This window comes from Acanthopagrus latus, chromosome 10 (genome assembly GCF_904848185.1).
Source record: "Acanthopagrus latus isolate v.2019 chromosome 10, fAcaLat1.1, whole genome shotgun sequence".
Lineage (NCBI taxonomy): Eukaryota > Metazoa > Chordata > Actinopteri > Spariformes > Sparidae > Acanthopagrus > Acanthopagrus latus.
Window position 1 is genome coordinate 22,237,668 of NC_051048.1, and position 19,115 is coordinate 22,256,782.

The 19,115-nt window shown below is 42.8% G+C and overlaps 1 protein-coding gene and 1 non-coding gene across 2 annotated transcripts; both read right to left on the reverse strand.

Annotated features, from left to right (window-relative positions):
- Positions 1–34: 34 nt before the first annotated feature.
- On the reverse strand, positions 35–12,907 carry naa40 (N-alpha-acetyltransferase 40, NatD catalytic subunit). Its single transcript, XM_037112053.1, has 8 exons — positions 12,548–12,907; positions 9,616–9,711; positions 7,329–7,381; positions 6,982–7,077; positions 6,445–6,603; positions 6,267–6,350; positions 4,132–4,209; positions 35–3,777 (listed from the first exon to the last, which is right to left on the reverse strand). The coding sequence occupies exons 1-8, from the start codon at positions 12,551–12,553 to the stop codon at positions 3,630–3,632; spliced, it is 720 nt and encodes a 239-aa protein (XP_036967948.1). The 5' UTR covers positions 12,554–12,907; the 3' UTR covers positions 35–3,629.
- Positions 12,908–14,538: 1,631 nt separating this feature from the next.
- On the reverse strand, positions 14,539–14,620 carry trnal-aag. The gene has a single exon. It is a non-coding gene; the product is annotated as a tRNA-Leu (tRNA).
- Between the last annotated feature and the right edge of the window lie 4,495 nt (positions 14,621–19,115).

Here is a 19,115-nt window from a genome sequence, read left to right on the forward strand (position 1 = left end):
TGAGATCATAACTGACAGAAAACACAAGGGCATCTCTGAAAAGTCAAACAACTTTCCTTTATTTGTAACATACAAATAAAACACTGACAAGGCATAATGACTTCGTTTTCCCTTTCATTGTCGTCTATGGACAGGATGAAACACTCACTCTCAAACATGGGAGTTTTTCTTTTCACATCATGTTTAAAAAAAGTGTTTTTACCTGTAAAAGGCCAAGAAATTAAAATGAAGATGGATCCACAACAGCTTATATATATATACACACAGAGAAGAAGACCAAGAGAAGGGGATCGTGATTTTGTGAGGGTACGTAACCATTTTTCCAAAATAAAAGTACTAACTGACTTAAAATAAACTGGCTAAGTTTCGGCTCATCTTCCAGATATTTTCACCAAAGCATTTTTACGTCCAATGAGCCTTTTTTATTTTTTATTTTTAAAGACAGCCCACCTGTCTGCACTGAATGTCAAAACTGAGCACTGATCTAGAGTCAGTTCAAACTTTGTGTCACTTACTTTCATGTAATTTCACATTTACAAGGCGTTCGATTCCTTTTCGCCTTTACTGCAACATATAAAAACTAAAAATCAGTGTTGTCACTAGTTGTGTTAAAAGTAGAATTTAAGATCATGTCCATTAAATACTACGGCATGTAACACACAAACTGACTCTACATCAGAGCTGCGGCCAATCAGATCCAGCGAACAGCTTACTGACAACACGGCTGTTAATGAGACAGATGAGGTTTGATTACGTTTGATTAACCTGAGAGAGAGAGACTGTCAGTCGGCTGATTTACTACCACTATATATACACACACACACACACACACACACACACACACACACATCCTCTTAATTGTAACCTATGCCATACAAAAAAATGATTTACTGTACTTATCAGAAGGTAGTCTAGCGCTAAAACAAGCAATATGTTGTTAAACTGTTTTTGCTGTTGAGACACCAGTTGGTCGTCTCCGAGTTCTGAATGTGTTTTTTGTCTTGGCCCAGTCTGGAAACAGCCAAAAACTTCCCCCAGGATCTGAACGTTTGTCCTTGTGTCACTCTGATTAACTCAGTATTTAGGTGTTTCTATGAATGAATCTTCACATTTCAGTCTCCCCAGTTTCACATACTTTATCCAGGTATTATATGTACAAAATGTCACGCTGAGCCTTGATATGACCTCCTAACACACAAAAGACAGAGGAATCTTTACATCTGAAGTCGTGTAAAGTTATGTCTTTTTCTTCCTCAAGCCCACAACTAAAATCTGTCAAATCTGACCACAGTCCTGGAAATAAAGGGTGTTGTGGTCGTTTCGGGCTCCTAACCCAGCTGACTCACGCTGCAAAAATTGCTTGAAGGTTTTATACAAAACAGAAATGTAATCAACCAAGAAGGAGGTTATCACAGCAGATTTTCTAGGTTGACAAGTGACAGCGTCAAAGATCCAAAGTGGAACTCCTACAAGCATCTTTGCTGCAGATGTACAGCACAACTTTAGCCAAATATTGAACTTTAAGTTTCACACAACTCCCCTTTTCAAATAATTCAAACATGCACGGATGTTCATGGGAGATCTGAATGAAATATTAAAGCAACGCTTGTAGACCCACAGGAGGATTTTAGATACGAGTTCCAACAGTAATGCTAAAGCTCAGACGCAGCACTGTCCTGATTCAGACTACCAGTTTTGTTATTTAAAATTTTCTCATGCAAACTTATGATGGTGGGCTGGGAAACAGTTGACAACTGGGAAGAAGGTAGAGGAGGAGGAGGACTAACCATTAAAAACAACTTCGGCCCTCTGCAGTGACGTCTATCATCCATCCAATCCACGTTCCTTCCTCAAAATTAACAGCATTCATCAGCTTTCAAACAGCCACACAATGAAGAGGTGACCTCAACCAACCCTTATCCATGTTAAATCAATATGATTTGCTCATGCTAACAGAATATAATAAGAGAAGGGATGGAGGATGAATTTCTTAAATACAGCTAAAGGTAGCGTCAACATCGACTTGTTTATCATTATCACCTCTCCATAACGAAGTGAACGAAGAGGCAAGCACGAGGAATGAGATTATACAGAGTGATTGAAGAGGATAGCAACAGAAATGGTCTGCAGCCATTGTAGGTGCCTGAAGGAGGTGGAGGGAGGAAAGACGTGGAGGGAGGAAGGAGGGTGTCACTTTACAGAACTGAATCTCCAATTCATATCCGTAAGCATGGAAACAAGAAAAAGATGGTGGGAAGAAAGCGTGACGGTGAGCTGAAGAGCTCGTGTAGGTTTCAGTTCATGATCTGAACCTCTTACAGTTAAAAGGTAAACGATGTAGTTTTGGGGAAGAAATTTTAACCAGAGGAAAATAATATCATTGACTGATTTGTTTTATGCCTGAACAAACTAAAACAAACTGTTTTCATGGCTGAACAAACAGACTGAGCTTGAAGTACGACACAGTTTCAGGGTGTTTGACTTCATCTATATGTGGCGGACCCTGTCACCTTCCTAGCTTCAAAAAGTGTTCCGGGGATCTTATTTCCTCTGAGAACAGTTTGTTTGTTCATTTATGGAAAAGATCAATATTAGAGTTTGTATCATTACCTCATTAATATTATAAATATAAAAATTCTGAGTTTTAATTTCTTTTCTAAATCTACATAGTGCCCCTTTAAAGCAAGCTGAACATCTGAATGAGCAAGAGGGTCATACTGGGACTGTATCTGGGCTGAACGCAGATTCAAAGCAAATAGAAGCAGGGAGACGACTACACGCTGAAGCGGGCAGATGGATAGAAAACTGTACTGCAACCTTTTGACCATAGAATAAAAAGACAGGTGTAGTTCAAAACCGCTGCTAGTTGCAGTGAGTTTGTTACAAAATAAATTACAAGCCATACAACTTGCAAAAAAACAGTTGATATTACAGTACGGCAAGGCTTCTCAGACGGTTCTTCTGGGACCAAATCATAAGTACATCATCAGCCCGATCTTGGGACCCTGGTCCATTGAAACAAGCTACTAGTCTCAGTGTTGGGTCCCAAAGAAATCAGGGGCTGTTTAACAGAGAACTGACTCTCACTAAAAGTCCATCTGCAGACTTGAGGTACTAAGTTTTTATAAAACAGCCTGACGCAAACAACCACTATTAAGTCCAGAACCAAAGTTTGAGAAGTGCTGCTCAATGATTTAATACAGTACAGCACGTCAGGAGTAGAGAGGATGAGAGCAGGATGGGATGAAGTTCACTGCAGTGGTAGAGAATGTCAACAATGCAACTAACTTGTCCTTGACTAGGAACTACTAACGGTCATCATTAACTGGGGTAAGAGAATGAGAGAAGACAGCCTGGACACTGAACCAAGAAGAAGTATTAAAAGAAAAGACAGGAGCTATGTGTGAAAGCTCACACTGCATACTGCTTGTGTAGCAGGAATACACGAAAAAGAAACACGTAAATCTCAATCCATAATGCGACATCAATATCTGTAGCCAGGTATTTCACCATCGGTTCATCTACAGCCGTTCAAACAGCGTAGCAGGCAGCTCAAGCTTTCACACACAGCCACAAAACGTTGCTGGCTTTTAACCATCATCATCATAAAAGGTGGATCTGAAGCTGGATCAGTGGCAGCAGCCCCCACAGTGACCGCCACCGTGGGTGTGTCCCGCCGAGGCCTCGCCATGTTTGGTCCGCCGGCTGAGGATCTCGTAAGAGCAGTCGTCGCCGCAGCAACCGGACATGCTTGGCGAGGTCTCATCGATCTCAAACCTAAATGTATAGAGAGAAGAGGGTTATTTACAAGGGACGACGTTCAGGCAGCCATCAACACTGTAACAAATTTTTCTGCAGCCATTAGCCTCATTTTGACCACAACAACTGGATTACATATAACTGACGTTTACTGACATTATATTCACAGACTTCCTGTTTACAATGAAAAACAAAACAGTTCTTGAGGAAACGCTATGGTCACCCTTGTGTTTTATTCTATATCAACAGAAATGATGAAAGCATGGACATGTCTTGGATCAGCCTGTTCTCACAGATTGGTTCAGGTGTGGCAGAAATGCAAAGTCTTTTTCTTAACCTCTAATTTCTCCTCTGCAGTTCCGGCATACTCACTGTAAAGCTTCTCGGAAGAACTGGTAAGCCCCGTGGTTGTGTTTGAAAACTGTCAACATCACTTTCTTCATCTGTGTGCTGGAGAGAGCATAGAAGAAACAAAAATATATAGATAGATAGATAGATAGATAGATAGATAGATAGATAGATAGATAGATAGTGGAGTTTCCTCAAAATTAACTGAATTTCTCACAAAATCACAGTATGTGCACTCTTGGTTGCTTCTAAAATCTCGACATTAAATAAGCCAAGTTAGATCCGATAGAACTTTAATTATCCTGAAGAAAGATTAACAGTGCAACCAATGGGCTGCCTGGGTCAGAGTCACACACTGGGCCCAGCTTTTGTGAGAATAAAAACAACAGTATCAAAAGATTAATGAAATATTCTCTGTCATGATTAAATTACCATCCATCCATCCATCCATCCATCCATCCATCTTCTACCGCTTTATCCGTTACCGGGTCGCGGGGGCAGCTGTCTGAGCAGAGACACCCAGACTTCCCTCACCCCGGACACTTCCTCCAGCTCTTCTGGGAGGATCCCAAGGTGTTCCCAGGCCAGCTGGGCGACATAGTCACTCCAGTGTGTCCTGGGTCTTCCCCGGGGTCTCCTCCCAGTGGGACATGCCAGGAACACCTCCTGAGGAAGGCGTCCCGGGGGCATCCGAAACAGATGCCCGAGCCACCTCAGCTGGCTCCTCTCGATGTGGAGGAGCAGCGGCTCTACTCCGAGCTCCTCCCGGGTGACAGAGCTCCTCACCCTATCTCTAAGGGAGCGCCCTGCCACCCTGCGGAGGAAACTCATTTCAGCCGCTTGTATCTGGGATCTTATTCTTTCGGTCATGACCCAAAGTTCATGACCATAGGTGAGGGTAGGAACGTAGATTGACCGGTAAATCGAGAGCTTCGCCTTTCGACTCAGCTCTCTCTTCACCACAACAGACCGGTACAACGACCGCATTACTGCGGCCGCCGCACCAATCTGCCTGTCAATCTCACGCTCCATCCTTCCCTCACTCGTGAACAAGACCCCAAGATACTTAAACTCCTCCACCTGAGGCAGTAGCTCTCCCCCAACCCGGAGGGGACAATCCACCTTTTTCCGGTCGAGAACCATGGCCTCAGATTTGGAGGTGCTGATTCTCATCCCAGCCGCTTCACACTCGGCTGCAAACCGCCCCAGGACATGCTGGAGGTCCCGGCTCGAAGGAGCCAACAAGACCACATCATCCGCGAAAAGCAGAGACGAAATCCTGTGGCTCCCAAACCAGATCCCTTCCGGCCCGTGGCTGCGCCTAGAAATTCTGTCCATGAAAGTAATGAACAGAACCGGTGACAAAGGGCAGCCCTGCCGGAGTCCAACATGTACCGGGAACAGGTCCGACTTACTGCCGGCAATGCAAACCAAGCTCCTGCTCCGCTCGTACAGGGACCGTACGGCCTTTAACAGGGGGCCTCCGACCCCGTACTCCCGGATTAAATTACATTGAAAAAAAAAAAAAAAAAAACTATAGTTATAGAAGCCATTAAAAGAAAAAAAAAAAAAAAAATAGTTATAGAAGCCATTAAAAGAAAAAAAAAAAAAACTATAGTTATAGAAGCCATTAAAAGAAAAAAAAAAAAACTATAGTTATAGAAGCCATTAAAAAATCTAAACCCCCAAAATATTTTTAAAATATTAATTCACAGCCGCAGAGAAAGAGATGAACTCCTTTATTAGTTTGTTCGTCTACTCATTGTGGTTAAAATGTCCCTCATTTTAAGGGTGAGACTTCAGGTCTAGGTCCGATATCAGTACTGTCCATGACTGAAAACAGCCGATCCACAGAGAAACCGTCACAGCCTGTATTCAGAAAATGTGCCATCAAACAAGCTGTAGGGTCTCAAATTAAGTTAAGATGTCACAACTGCACAGTCAGAGCCGATCAAACATGTTGCTCACCAATCAGAGCAGACTGGGCTGAATAGAGGTGCTGCTGCAATGACAGGTTCACAATTATCTTTTTTTTTTACAGTTAAACATGTAAACATTTCCAAATAAATGCCTTAAATAAAAGTAAGAACATGCAAATGAGACATGGGACCATTAAATCTGACACGGCGTCACACAGCCGTGATCAGAGCAGAGTTTACCTGTTAGCGATGAGCTGCAGTATCTGGATGAGGAACTTCCCGAGTCCTTTCCTCCTCACTCTGCTCTCTAACTGCACCTCATAGCTGCAAAGTCAAGACAAACATTTAGGTTAGTAAAAAGTGAAACACATCTGTTGCTTCAATTTAAATCCACATGCCTGTGGGTTGGATGTCTTACCAATATAAAACCTCCTCCCCACACTCCACATCGAACCGGAAGTGAGAGAAGGCCACGGGGGCGGAGTCACCGTCGCGGGCCAACAGGTACCACGCCCTCTCGTCGTTCATCTCATCCCTCTTTTCCCTCTCCTTCCATCCCCACTCGCTCTGCTCATACCTGCGGCACAGCGACAAGAAAATAGGTCGACTCCAACGTGACCAGACATGCTAATCTTACCCAGGCAGTCGATCCCCGTCATCAGGCTGCTCTCAAAACTTTCCTAAATTGAAAAAATTAAGTTTCGACTGATTAGCTGCCATTTCGCTAAATTGAAAACTACTCAAATTCAGGCAATGCAAGAGGAGATAAATTGTGGCAATTTCTCTGCCTCCATCTCAAAATTGTCCTCTCTGCCCTCCAATCTTACTCTGTAGCTGTTCAGTGTAACGCTTTAATTTTCACACACAGAATTTGTGGTTTGTCAGCACTTCTTCTCAACTGTCATCCATCACTCATCTCTATGTGAGCCCGTCCATTCATCACTCGGTGTCTTACAGTGTCTGCATGTTGGCTCTGGTGAGTTCGAAGGCCCACTCCACTGACAGTGGGTTGAGGGAGGTCACTCTCTTACACTCTATCTGCAGGTTCAACCTGGACGGGAAGACAAGAGAACAGGGTCAGTAACGTCAGCTGTGTGTGTGTGTGTGTGTGTGTGTGTGTGTGTGTGTGTGTGTGTGTGTGTGTGTGTGTGTGTGTGTGTGTGTGTGTGTGTGTGTGTCAGAGAAGACGAAGACAAGAATACATATGAATACCATCAGCAGACTGACTCTCCTCTATGAAACAAGTATGTATTTCATGAAACAGTGAATGAGTCCTCTGTAGGCAGACAAAGCGACACGTACCCATTTCTGTCGTATTTTTTGAAGGCTGGGAAAGCAGCCAGTGGGTCATCGAGCTGTGAGGAGAAGGGGCAAAATTAACTTTAGACACTTTCATAACACAACATTATGAACGCCCCAGTTTTATCACACTGCCTGCTATTGAAATAAAACCATTTCAGTTTTCAGGGAAGTTTATTGCGAGTGTGTGGCTTTGAATGCCCCTCTTCTGATTTGATATCAGTGGGAACATGTCCTGCTCACTGCTTAAATTATTCACGGAAAGTTTTGGTCCTTTATCTGACCGATACCTGATGAAGGTCCGACAGACAGAAAACATTGCGTTAATGAATTATTCCAGCAGTAGGTAGGACAATGTGCTCAGTTCTTCTTGTTATCAAGTTGCACCTTTCACCAGTGCGCCTGTCACACATTCAGCAGTGCAAACATTCGTTGAGAAATATTCTGGAAGCATCTGTTTGATGTCAAATCATTAAAAAGTATCTGCAAAAATACTATTACTTGATACAACATGTTGACAATGAGATAGCATCAACATTCAATAATACAGAGAGGATCTGCATTCTCCAATGTTTGTGTTGAATGACAGTAAACACATCTTCAGATTTTCTAACTGTTGGTTTAAGTTGGACTAAGCAAGAAGGAAAATTTAACTGGCATTTTCCACTGTTTTCTTGAATCATACGAACAATTAATTAAAACAGGCAGATTAATTGTTAATGAAAATGTGATCGTTAGTTGCACAGCTTCATTTTCAAATCAAAACACTTCTATAACTTGTGAATGCAGTAAATCTTTCAGAAAGACAGTAAACAAGACTCTACCTCTGAACCTAAGCGTCCCTCGGGCTCAACTACAGGCTCTGGAGCATTAATTGACCACAGGGACCCAAACAGGCAGGAAAACTGCAGGGCCATTAGTGTTATAACCCTATTAGTTACCAACACAAGCAGCTGGCAGAGAACATAGATCTCTCTTCTTGCAAAGATAGATGATGGGCACAGACATGTCAACTCTGCAGCTATATTAGTGGAAGCGTGATACAAATAAAGACCAGTTCAGACTACAGCAGATATTTAAAGATCACAACAGAAAATAAACAACTTCAGGACATTCCTACTACTGAATTAGCCACTTTTATAACGACAAGTGGTGCTCTTGTTAAGGGGCCCCCTGACCTCTTGGGCCCCTGAGCCTGTTTAAGAATACAGCCATACCTCTCCTCCATGTTAAGGCCAAGGAGAAGAAGAAACAGATCTTGTTATTCTGGGTTGTTTCTTGAAGCAGTGAATACTCTTCTTGTTCATGTGAAACAACAGGCTAAGTCAAGATTCATTACTGTTGGCGAGAGCACAAACAGAAATAAATGTACTTTGGGAGAATTTTTGCATTCCTTCTCTGTTGGCACATCAACAGTGGAAAGGGGCGGGAGAGAGAACAGCATGTAACACTGAGTGGCCCATTTCAGGACAAAGTGACACAGAAAAGTAATAAGAGTGGGCAGTCTGCCTCTTCAGAGATGGTTTGTAGCCGCTACAGCTCAGCTCAAGGCCAGTGAGTGAGCTCTGTCCCTCCAGTCCTCAACAAGGGTCATGATGCACTTCTCCACCTCCATCATGCTGACGGAGCTGCCTGCTGTGTGTCCCCATACATGGGTAGTGGTTTAAGAATGCAGATTAATTATGCATAAAGAAACATATGGTACTGAATTTGGCTTCCCCTGTCATGTGAATATGAATTACCTGCGTATTCAGGGCTAAGAGGGAATCCCCAGCTCTGCATTACATGGAAATCACAGCTCACAATGAAGATTTTAATGGCTGTTCTCGATGCAATCTGAACCCACAGGGAAGCCTGAAGCAGCACATGAAGCTCCAAGAGGTGGATGCTTTCATGTGTAGCACTTAACATCTGTGCCGACTATCAGAAGAGCAAATGTTGCTTGTTTTGCAGCTAGCAAACCATGGGTTTGATTTTTTTTTAAGAGAACATACATTATTTATCCTCATCAGAACATGTAGGAAGAGAAATTGGGTATTTGCTTTTGAAATTTGAACTAATAATGTGCACTAGTACCTAGGAAACACCAACAAAGCAAAGCTGAAGATATTGAGCTAAACTGAAAAAAAAGAAAGACATTTTTGCAGCAAATCGTATCCTGTAAAAACATTTAATTCCAAATTCCTCAAATATCCAACACTCCAGCTTTAAATATTTCAATTCCATCCCCTCAAATGGCCTCCATGTTGCCCAGTGCCAAGGCCAACGACGGCTACTTCACTGATGTTACCTTATTGGCTGCATCCACCTTGGCACAGACGGCATCCATGGCTGCCCTCTCCTCCAGACGCCGGGCCTTCTTCTCCTTTGCTCTGTTGGACTTCCTCTGGACACGGGAAATGAGGAAGGGATGAGTGGAGGAATGTAGGAGTGAAGGGAACAGAGGAGACAGGCAGGATGGAAAAGAGGATCGAAAGAGGGAAACAAACCAAACATTTGTGTTAAAATATATTTATACTCCTCACATTCATGTTTTAACAGAGCAGGGGACAAAGACCTGTTTGATCTATTCATTAACTGAGATGATCTGCATTTTTGTCACTAATCAATCCTCTTCTCCGTTTCATGATCAGTTATACATCTACACTGATCCTCTTCATCTCGATATCCACTGTGGGGCTCGAAGCATATTTTAGTGTTTGTTGGCAGGTTACATACGACACCATTCTTCATTTAGCCTTCAACAAAATCAATTCAAGACATGAAAATGTGTAGTCTCGTGTTGTAACATGAAAAGGAATGGCAGCATCTTGGTCCAAACACACAAGACGAGCAAGCTTGTCAGAAAACCAGACATCCCCGTGAAGTCTGGCGCAGCGATCAGGAGCCCAGCAGCCAGCAGCCGACCACACTGCGCTTCTGGCCAGCGCAACATTCAGAACGCTATAATTAGCTAATTCAGGTTTTACTCATTTCACTCAGTGACTGTCAGAGATTAAATAAGAAAGCAGGTTGTTCTCACATTAACATTGTTTTTTCTATTTTTGACTTTATAGTGCTTGTTACAGCCATACTGGCAGGGGGAATGTAAAGGGCCAGTTCACCCCAAAATCAACAGCACACATTTTTAATTTTACCTGTAGAGCTTTTTATCCATCTAGATTGTCTTTGTTTTGGAGATACCTGCTTTCTCAAGTTCAAAATGGAAATATATGACACTCGGCTTGTGCTCATGAAGTTGGGGCATGTGGATGTGCTCCGAGTTTACAAGTAGGACTGAAAGTGGCGTTTTACTGCACATGGTCCCAGTAAGAGATTGTGTTTGTCCAACTTTGTCCATGACTTGATGGCTGTTATCTTAACTTTGCACCTCAACCCAAAACAGTCTAAATGGATAAAGCACTATAGCCACGAGGAAAATCTCTCTGAACTGTTCCGGTGGGAACAGGAATTAGGTCAGACAAATTAGATTAAATTAGATTAAATTAAATTAATGAATTAAAAAAGATTTGTATCTGGTGTACATGTATTTATATTGTTCTCAGTTCACCTATGTACTTGTAGGCCTTTAAAATATAAAACCTTGTAATATTCTGTGTGTGTGTGTACAGACATCACATTCAGCCACATTTTATCTCACACACGTCAACATGAAAACAAACTTAATGACACAAGATCAGAACAAACTAGTACAGCTGGACTCGTCAACAAAAACACGAGACAGTCGTACAGAGCCAGCAGCAGCACTTCCACTGCTATGGAAAAACTATTCTATCACTATCATAAGAAATGATCTGACAACGATACTGTAAATTAGCTCTTGGCTTGATGTCCAATGCTAGAATCAGCAATGGTGCAGCCATAATTCACACTAATGACTCTGACTGCAGAGAGAAAACATACTGCAACAGATGCTTTCACTGATTCAACCATCACTGTGATTATCATGCGTCATTAACTATTGAGACGTGCAATTTACAGAGATATCAAGAAGTAGCCGAACACTTTGATTTCACACCAGAGTTTCTAGCAGTGCTACATCTTGTGATAAACTCCTGCATAGTGGTACTAGAGGGATTAGTTTGAGGATAATCTGCAACCACTTTGTTAGACATTAATCATTCAAGTCATTAATCAAGGAAAAGCAGAGAAATGTCTCCTTTTCAGCTGCTAAAACGTTTCGTATAATTCTTAATCAGACATATTTGGGTTTTGGACTTCTGGTGCCATCTGAAAACATTCACTGCTGAAATCATGATGGGCACGGTTATATGTATCATTAAAAAATTAAATATTCATTAGTCATACTGCTCATATATCATTTCAAACAGAAAATAGCCTCTGGCTTTTACAAGGCAATAAGGTTCTTAGTGGCATGTTCAGAGTGCAGAAGTGGTGCATTGATAGCTGGAGAAAAACAAGGAATAACTTCATTAGATCCAGACCTGAACAGAAGAGGGAACAATTAGAGGGAGGAATGCAGAGAATTGCCAACTTTGGCTCAGGGCATTAACTCGGTACCAAGCACAGAGAGGCTGCAGGAGTTGGGTTGTGAAACACGTGGATTGGTTTATCTGGAGTGAAAGTGCAGGATAAACGCTGCTGCCTGCAGACGAGCCGAACTTATGGCAACTAACTCAGCTTCATAGCATGAGTGCAGGCCCGGGCTGCTGCTGCTGCTGCTGCTGCTGCTGCTCACAAGTTCATTGTCCACATGCAACAAGCCGGAATTTATCAGAACCATGTGGTCCGACACGGATCACCGTGGCTTGTTCGCTAATTGTACACACATTAGTGATTTGCAGTACTCGCTAGCATAGCGAAGCGCTCGTCATTAACATGGCATTCCTTAGTGGCTAACGAAAGCTAGCCGGCTAACAATGGCACAACACACACCAGGAGAAGTTAAGTGTGCGTAGCGACAAGGACAATGCGGTTATAACGCTGAAATGCCACATACAGTTGCGTGGGAGCGTGTGCTAACGTTATTATGCTCCGTGGGCTGAGTGGAGGCAGCTAAGCGGCTAACGCAGCCAGCGAGCCTCGCTGCCAACCAACACCTTTAACATCCATCCCCCATGTCTCTCTTCCTCTCCGTCCTCCCTCCTTCCTTCTTTCTTTCTCTCCTCTCACCATCACGCATTTCACCAGAAGCCATCAAACATCCACCTTTCATTGTATCAGCTCGCAGCGAGACACAAAGCAGAACATGTCCAACTCACCCCCATTTTCTCCGCTGTTCAATCGATCCCCCGGAGAAACGCTCCTCTATTGTCCCCGTGCTGACTGTTGCTGAGTTATTAGTATCGTGACTACAGACGGAGAGAAGGGGGCCAGATTAATATGACAATGATAGATATTGTGCTAACGAGGCTAGCAGGCTACAGCACCGACTGACGGCTGAGACAGAACCGGCGGCTGGACCCGAATCTGATGAGAACGTCAATGAAAACTGGCAGTTTTCTTCTCTTTAAACCGGATTGGCGCCAAGAAGCGACCAGGATCGATCACAGGTTCCTTCTCTGCCCTTTCTCTCCTCTCCGCTCCGTCGTCCAACCATGCTGCGTTCACGTGCTCTTCACGAGCTCCGACTTCTTAGTTCCCCGTTAGTCCCCCCCCAAAAAAACCTAAAAGTAAAAAAGAAAACAACAACTAATAAACTGTGAAATAAAACTTCTGAGCACATGGTTTTTATGATTTTGTTGTTTTATTTTTTAATGAATTTACATCCAGCATTGTTGTAGTATTTTTAAATGTGCGTTTTGTACTTTGGGGGATGGAATTTGAATCAGAAGAGAAATATCTGTATTGACTTTTTTATGCCTAGACAAAGTAAACAAACTATCTTTATTTATAGGACTAAATAAACAAACGGACCTTAATGGACGACACAATTTTTTTCTTTTTACTTTCTTTATATGTGGCGGACCCTGCCACCTTTTCCATCTTCAAACATTGTTCTAGGACCTTGTTTTCCTCTGAGAACCACTGGTTTATTCTCTTATGGAAAAGATAGATATGTCTAAGTTTGTACCGTTACCTCATTTATATTATAAGTCTAAATCTCTAGAACTGCACAATTCCACTTTAAAGTAATATGTTTCTTTTGACAAAACAAAAGTTAAGTCATTTGTGTAGACTAACTCCATATAAACTCCACTGAAGGTAAAAGTCCTGCATCTAAAATGTAAATAAGTAAAAGAATCTTTGGATTATCAGAGAAGCGTACCTAAAGGTGTGCTGTATAGTTTTACCATTAGAAATTCAGAGTCAGAAAGTTCAAAATAATTATTCACAATATTAAGGAGGTAATAATACAAACTTGGAGATGGTCATTGATAACTGAATAAGGAGAACGTGGTCTGAGGCTGGACAGTCTGATTTGGGTTCTGCATATTTAAACAAGTCAAAATGAAATAAAATAGTAAGGAAAAGAAGTCGCGTCTTCATTGAGGACAGTTGTGGAATTCAATCAGTGAACACTTTTCTATTCTCTCTTTCTATTTTCTTAACATTTCTTCCACAACTTGACATAGTGTGTCTTTAAAGTATAACAAGAGAACATGTCCACTTTACACTCACTTTGTTTTTTGTAAATATCTTTTCTTTCTATAAACTTATTCTTAATGTGTGTTTGCCTGAATTCTTTTCCTGTACTTGTCGCATCTTGAGCTGTTGTAACAAGTCAATTTCTCTGTTGTGGGATAAATAAAGTCTAATTTATCTAATCTAACTCTGTGATTCTACTCCATGAAATTATCTGTTTTATTTTGTAATTATTGTTAGTGGAAATGTTAATATTGATGGTGCATTTTCAGTGCTGTTATAAATATAAGGCCATTTTAAAATCTACTTTAAAACTGCAGAAAATGAAAATACTATTTGATATATAGCAAAGTCCCCAAAACTACTTCATGATTTAAAAACTATATATATTCTATGAAGTTAATAAATTCCCAATCATAAGTTGTACCTCTAAACTAAACCATTATGTGTAGACATTACTCTTAATCAAACAAATCAGGTAAATGACAATGTATATTGGATTTGACTGCATAATTATATGAAAGACTGTGCAGTATTACTGGTATGTCTCAGCCATCACACTCTCTGTAGGAGCATGAAGTCACTGAATGATCAGCAGCTCAAATGTCAGCACTTCATTCATTCGGAGTGGAAATCACAGAAACAATGTTTCCATACAAAAGGTTCCTGGCAGCGGTGGGATTCGAACCCACGCCTCCGAAGAGACTGGAGCCTTAATCCAGCGCCTTAGACCGCTCGGCCACGCTACCACGACTGTCAATGGTGCCAGGCCAAGTTACCGCTCTCCATAATTCCGACAGCATTTGAAAGCACCACTACTTTAGCGCGAACATGGTTTCCTTGTTTGGAAAGTGACGTCAGAGCGTCAGTGGGCCGGACGGGTCAGGAGCGGACCACGCTACGGGCTGTAGGATCTCACACTCAGTCCGCTTGATATTCTCTGATGATCGTGTTGCACATGTTGATCACGAATCATTAGACTCGAGCAGCAGTAACGAGGCAGACGGGAGGAACTAATTAACGCAGATACAGTAATCTGATTACTCAGTGAGCATTTGAACCCACGTGATGTCTTCAGTTCTGTTGTTCATCTCAGGCGTGAACTGGTGTAGAACTGGGCTGATGTATTTATATCAATAATTCTGTTATATTTATATTTTATGTCCATTTAAATTTACACGTATCAGACTCAAACAGGGAATCTTGTTACTCTTACTTGTTTAAACACACACAAGGTGAAATCAGGTCCTGGTGGATTCTTGTCATGTGGGGGAGCAGTACGTCACAGTGGCCACTAGGGGGCGACACGTGGTTTACAATCACTATTCATATTGCCGCAAAGTCTCCCAAACCTAGAATTAAGCTACAGACAGCGTAACAGATGAGTAGCTAGAGACAACGTGGGCTTTTATTTCAGATTTTACTGCCTCTGCTTCCACTTTGGGCTCTCTGTTACCCTTCAGACGGGCTCAGAGAAGCTGAGCTGTGATTGGCCAGTGAAGCACAACACTCACTGTGGTGTCTCCCCTTCAGCCTGCAGCACTAAACATACTGCTGCGTATTCTGTGATTAAGGCAGACAGCAACCACAAAAATGCAGAGGAATATTATATCAGCGTCACACTATAGGCCCGTCAGAACATTTAGGAGCTGAAGGAGATGAAGGGAACCACCAAGGTCACTGACAGGCAGAACTCAGAGCCAGCACAGAAACACACTGCGTATTGTATGAACTCTAAGGAAACACTGCACAGGAGACGTCCATTCCAGGCAAAGGAGACATCTTACAAACAATTCTGACAAAATAAAAAAATAAATGTATTGTTATCAGATGTTGAGTCAATAAAGTGTGATTTATTACAGGAGACACAATAACCAAGAAGTTACCTGTAACTGAATTAAATCTTAAGGTTTACATTTATTTTGCGCTTTAATTTAACTTAATAATCTAATCACAATGACTCAACATGACATAAAAACTAAGCATTAAATGACACTGAAGCTATGTAATAAATTGTAGCTGTAGTTGCCATTAGCTAGTTAGCTAGTTAGCTGGGTTAGCCGTGCATGTAGTGGTCCAGAGAGGACTGTTATTGTTTGCATCACCAGCAGAGTAATGTTGCACTGGGACAAGCCAGGGTTAGCTGGTTACCATGCTAACTTCAGAAGGTATCACTGCAGTACAATATAAACATCCTATAATGTCAGAAGACTTACTTCTCCACATCCTATTGATAATTTTAATGTATTTTTTATTTTTCAGACTAAATAGATCTGTACATATTTCTCCTTCAACTTTCTTTGTGTTGATGTGTTTTGGCAACAAAAACGTGTCTCCATGCGACATAAAACAGTAAATATTTCCTTATCCGGCTACACGGCTATGTCTTTTGGCATATTATATCACATTTTATCCTATTTAACTGCAATAAAACTTTTGATTTTATAGTTATCAAAATGATTTTTCCACATACTGCAGTGGAGTCTGTGGGACCAGCACAAAGGGTTAAATGTTAGTCTGTGGACGCTGACTGCAGCGTAGTGTTCCTGGTTTGGTTGGAAATAAGATCTCCACAATCCACTTTTTCATAATGCAGATAAAGGCCCTTGTATAGGGGGCTCTCTCTGTCTCCAGCACCCAGATGGCCCAGGCTCCAGACCCCGCCTACACTCTTTTGTCTTCAGGGAATCTGTCTCTCGGCTGTCGGCAGAAAAAACTATTTATTTCATGTGCCAGTAGGGGGCGCGAAGAAGCTCCAAGAGTCTGCACAGAGGCCTGATGCTCATTGTTAGAAGTCTGTGTTTGTCTGCACACAGCAGAGACACTCTGACACACAGCTACATTTCACTGTGGAGCTGAGAAATGACTCCTGCCTACGATCTGCACTTCTCTCTCTGCATGGACTCAGTGTTTAGGACTTTCTGTACATTCTCTCTGGTGTGCGTGTGCTTGAAGGAGGGGATAATGAAATTCAGGCCGCCCCCTCCCACCTCCACCCACACATATACTGGTACATGCACACAAACACACGCATATACATGTTCCCTTGTAGACGAAAGATAGGCTCATGGACAGATAGAAGAGGAGATGAAGAGGAAAGAACGGAGGGGCAGATGATAATGAAGAGATTGAGAGAATGAGGAAGAGGACGACAGAGGAGGGAGGGAGGGAGGGGGAGAGAAGGAGAGGGGAGGAGGACAAGAGAGGGAATCAACAGATGCAGTGTGGAAAGGAGCAGAGGAGAATGGAGGATGAGGAAGAGGCCTCTCTCAACACAGCACAGCCCTGCAGCACAGAATCACAACATGTAGACTGGACATCTGCCCTACATGGCTGCACAGTGTGAATACACGTCAGGTGTCTGTCTGCTGCTGTGGGCCTTTCCATGCCTGTTCAACAACAGGAAGGGATTTAAGGTTGACTGTGTACAATCCAATTAACCCCAACCCAAAAGTATTAATATGCAAGTTTTTTGTCCCAGCAGGATCTCAGGGACCTCAGGGTGGAATATTTACAATATCAACACTGACAGATGATCTCTGATAGTCCGAGTGACCTTCATACTTTGGTCCTGAACAAGGCGCTGTGCTGTGAAAACCACTGAATTGCGGGTAAACAGAGCATCCAGAATAAAATCATATGAATCCAGGATTTTTTTCTTTAAAGGACAAGTTCACCCAAAAATAAAGATTTGTTGTTATCTACTCCAATTGAAAGTCGGAGCTTTACAGAAAACAGAGTTGTCAGGATTCTACTGAAGCAGACAAACTGTATGTTTATGTTCTTTTGTCAGCTGTTCAGTTATGCTTTAAAATGAGTCACCATCTGATTCAGTTGTGTGAATGCTTAACAGTGTATTACTGTGAAACTCCAGAAATGTTTGATGGACTTGCTCGACTTTCTGACTTTTCCTGCATGTGAGGACATAATGAGTGAACTTGTCCTTTAAAGGTTATTTTTGGACCTCCTATGTGGGAGATTTTAACCTTTTGCACACCTTTTGACGTGGTCATCTGTAGTCTGAGCATTCACAGACACTGAAGTTAATCCTGTGCTGTAGCATCTCTGACACTGTTGGACAGTTTCCGTTTGATTGACGTGCTTTGATCTATTTACGTCATTAACACGTGTGAGACCACAGTGAGTCATACAGCATGTTGTACATCAGACTTCACTGATGATATTGTGGCATTAAAGTCCCATTACAACAAGTTTGCAAAGAGCATGATCGTACTGTACATGCTACAACACAGAACATTCAGACGAAATCCTGGTTCTATCACTTCTGATTCTAGACCATGCATCTCCTGAGATAACAGAGAAAGTCAGAGGATTCATAGGAGGGAGGGATGGGAGTCGGGGTGAGTTGTGAGGGAAGGAGGAAGGGAGGCAGCCGGCGAAGGAGACAGACATTTACCTCGACAAAAGTGAGAGGAACAGACAGATAGACAGGCAAGAGGGAGGAATGAGACAGGTGGAGACATGGGGAGGGAGGAGGGGAGGGAAAGAAGTGGAAACGAGAGTGAGCTGAAGGGAGAGTGGGAGTGAGAGATCGAAGAGAAGCCGAGCGAGAAGAGGAGGGAAGGGAGAGAGAGGGAGAGAGAGGGGGACCAATGGCGAGGAGGACAGAAGAGGAGGAGAGGGGAGGACAGAGAGAGGAAGAGGAGGAGGATGAAAAGAGAGCTGAGAGGTGAAGGGAGGGAGGGAGGAAAGGAGGGAGGGGAGGGATGTAGCAGTTGTTCATTAGTGAGGATATGTTAGGGACTGGAGGACTGAGCGAGGGGAGAGACAGTGGAATGGTGAGTTTCATGGACACTGACTAATGAGAGGAGAGGAGCGGGGGAGAGGAGGGGAGGCGAGGAGGTGGCAGGGGTGAAAATGAGACTGGGGAGGGAGGAAGAGGAAAGGGGGAGGAAGAGGGGAGGGAGGCTTGAGTTGAGCGAGGCGAAACTGCTTTACTGTGTCACCGTAGGGGGAGGATGGGGGGAGGGGAAGGATTTGCACGTACGCACACACACACTGTTGAAATAGACAGCTACACGAGAGGAAGACGAGAAGGGGGGGAGCGAGAGAAGGAAGGAGGAGGAGGAGCAGGGGGTGAGGAAGGAGATGAAGAGCAGGAAGGAAAGACAGGAGTCATCAGTGGAAAGAGAAAGTATGTGTGGAGGACCAGAGGAGGGAGGGGAGGAGAGCGGAGGAGGCAAAGGAAATGGATGGGAGGCGGGGGGAGAAAAATGAGAGAGG

Excerpts from the sequence above, each read along its gene's own strand:
- naa40 (XM_037112053.1), bottom strand. Across the intron at positions 6,351-6,444 it reads GGGGAGGAGGTTTTATATTG|CTATGAGGTGCAGTTAGAGA; the intron begins GTAAGACATCCA and ends TTGACTTTGCAG. Across the intron at positions 3,778-4,131 it reads TTCTTCCGAGAAGCTTTACA|GTTTGAGATCGATGAGACCT; the intron begins GTGAGTATGCCG and ends CTATACATTTAG.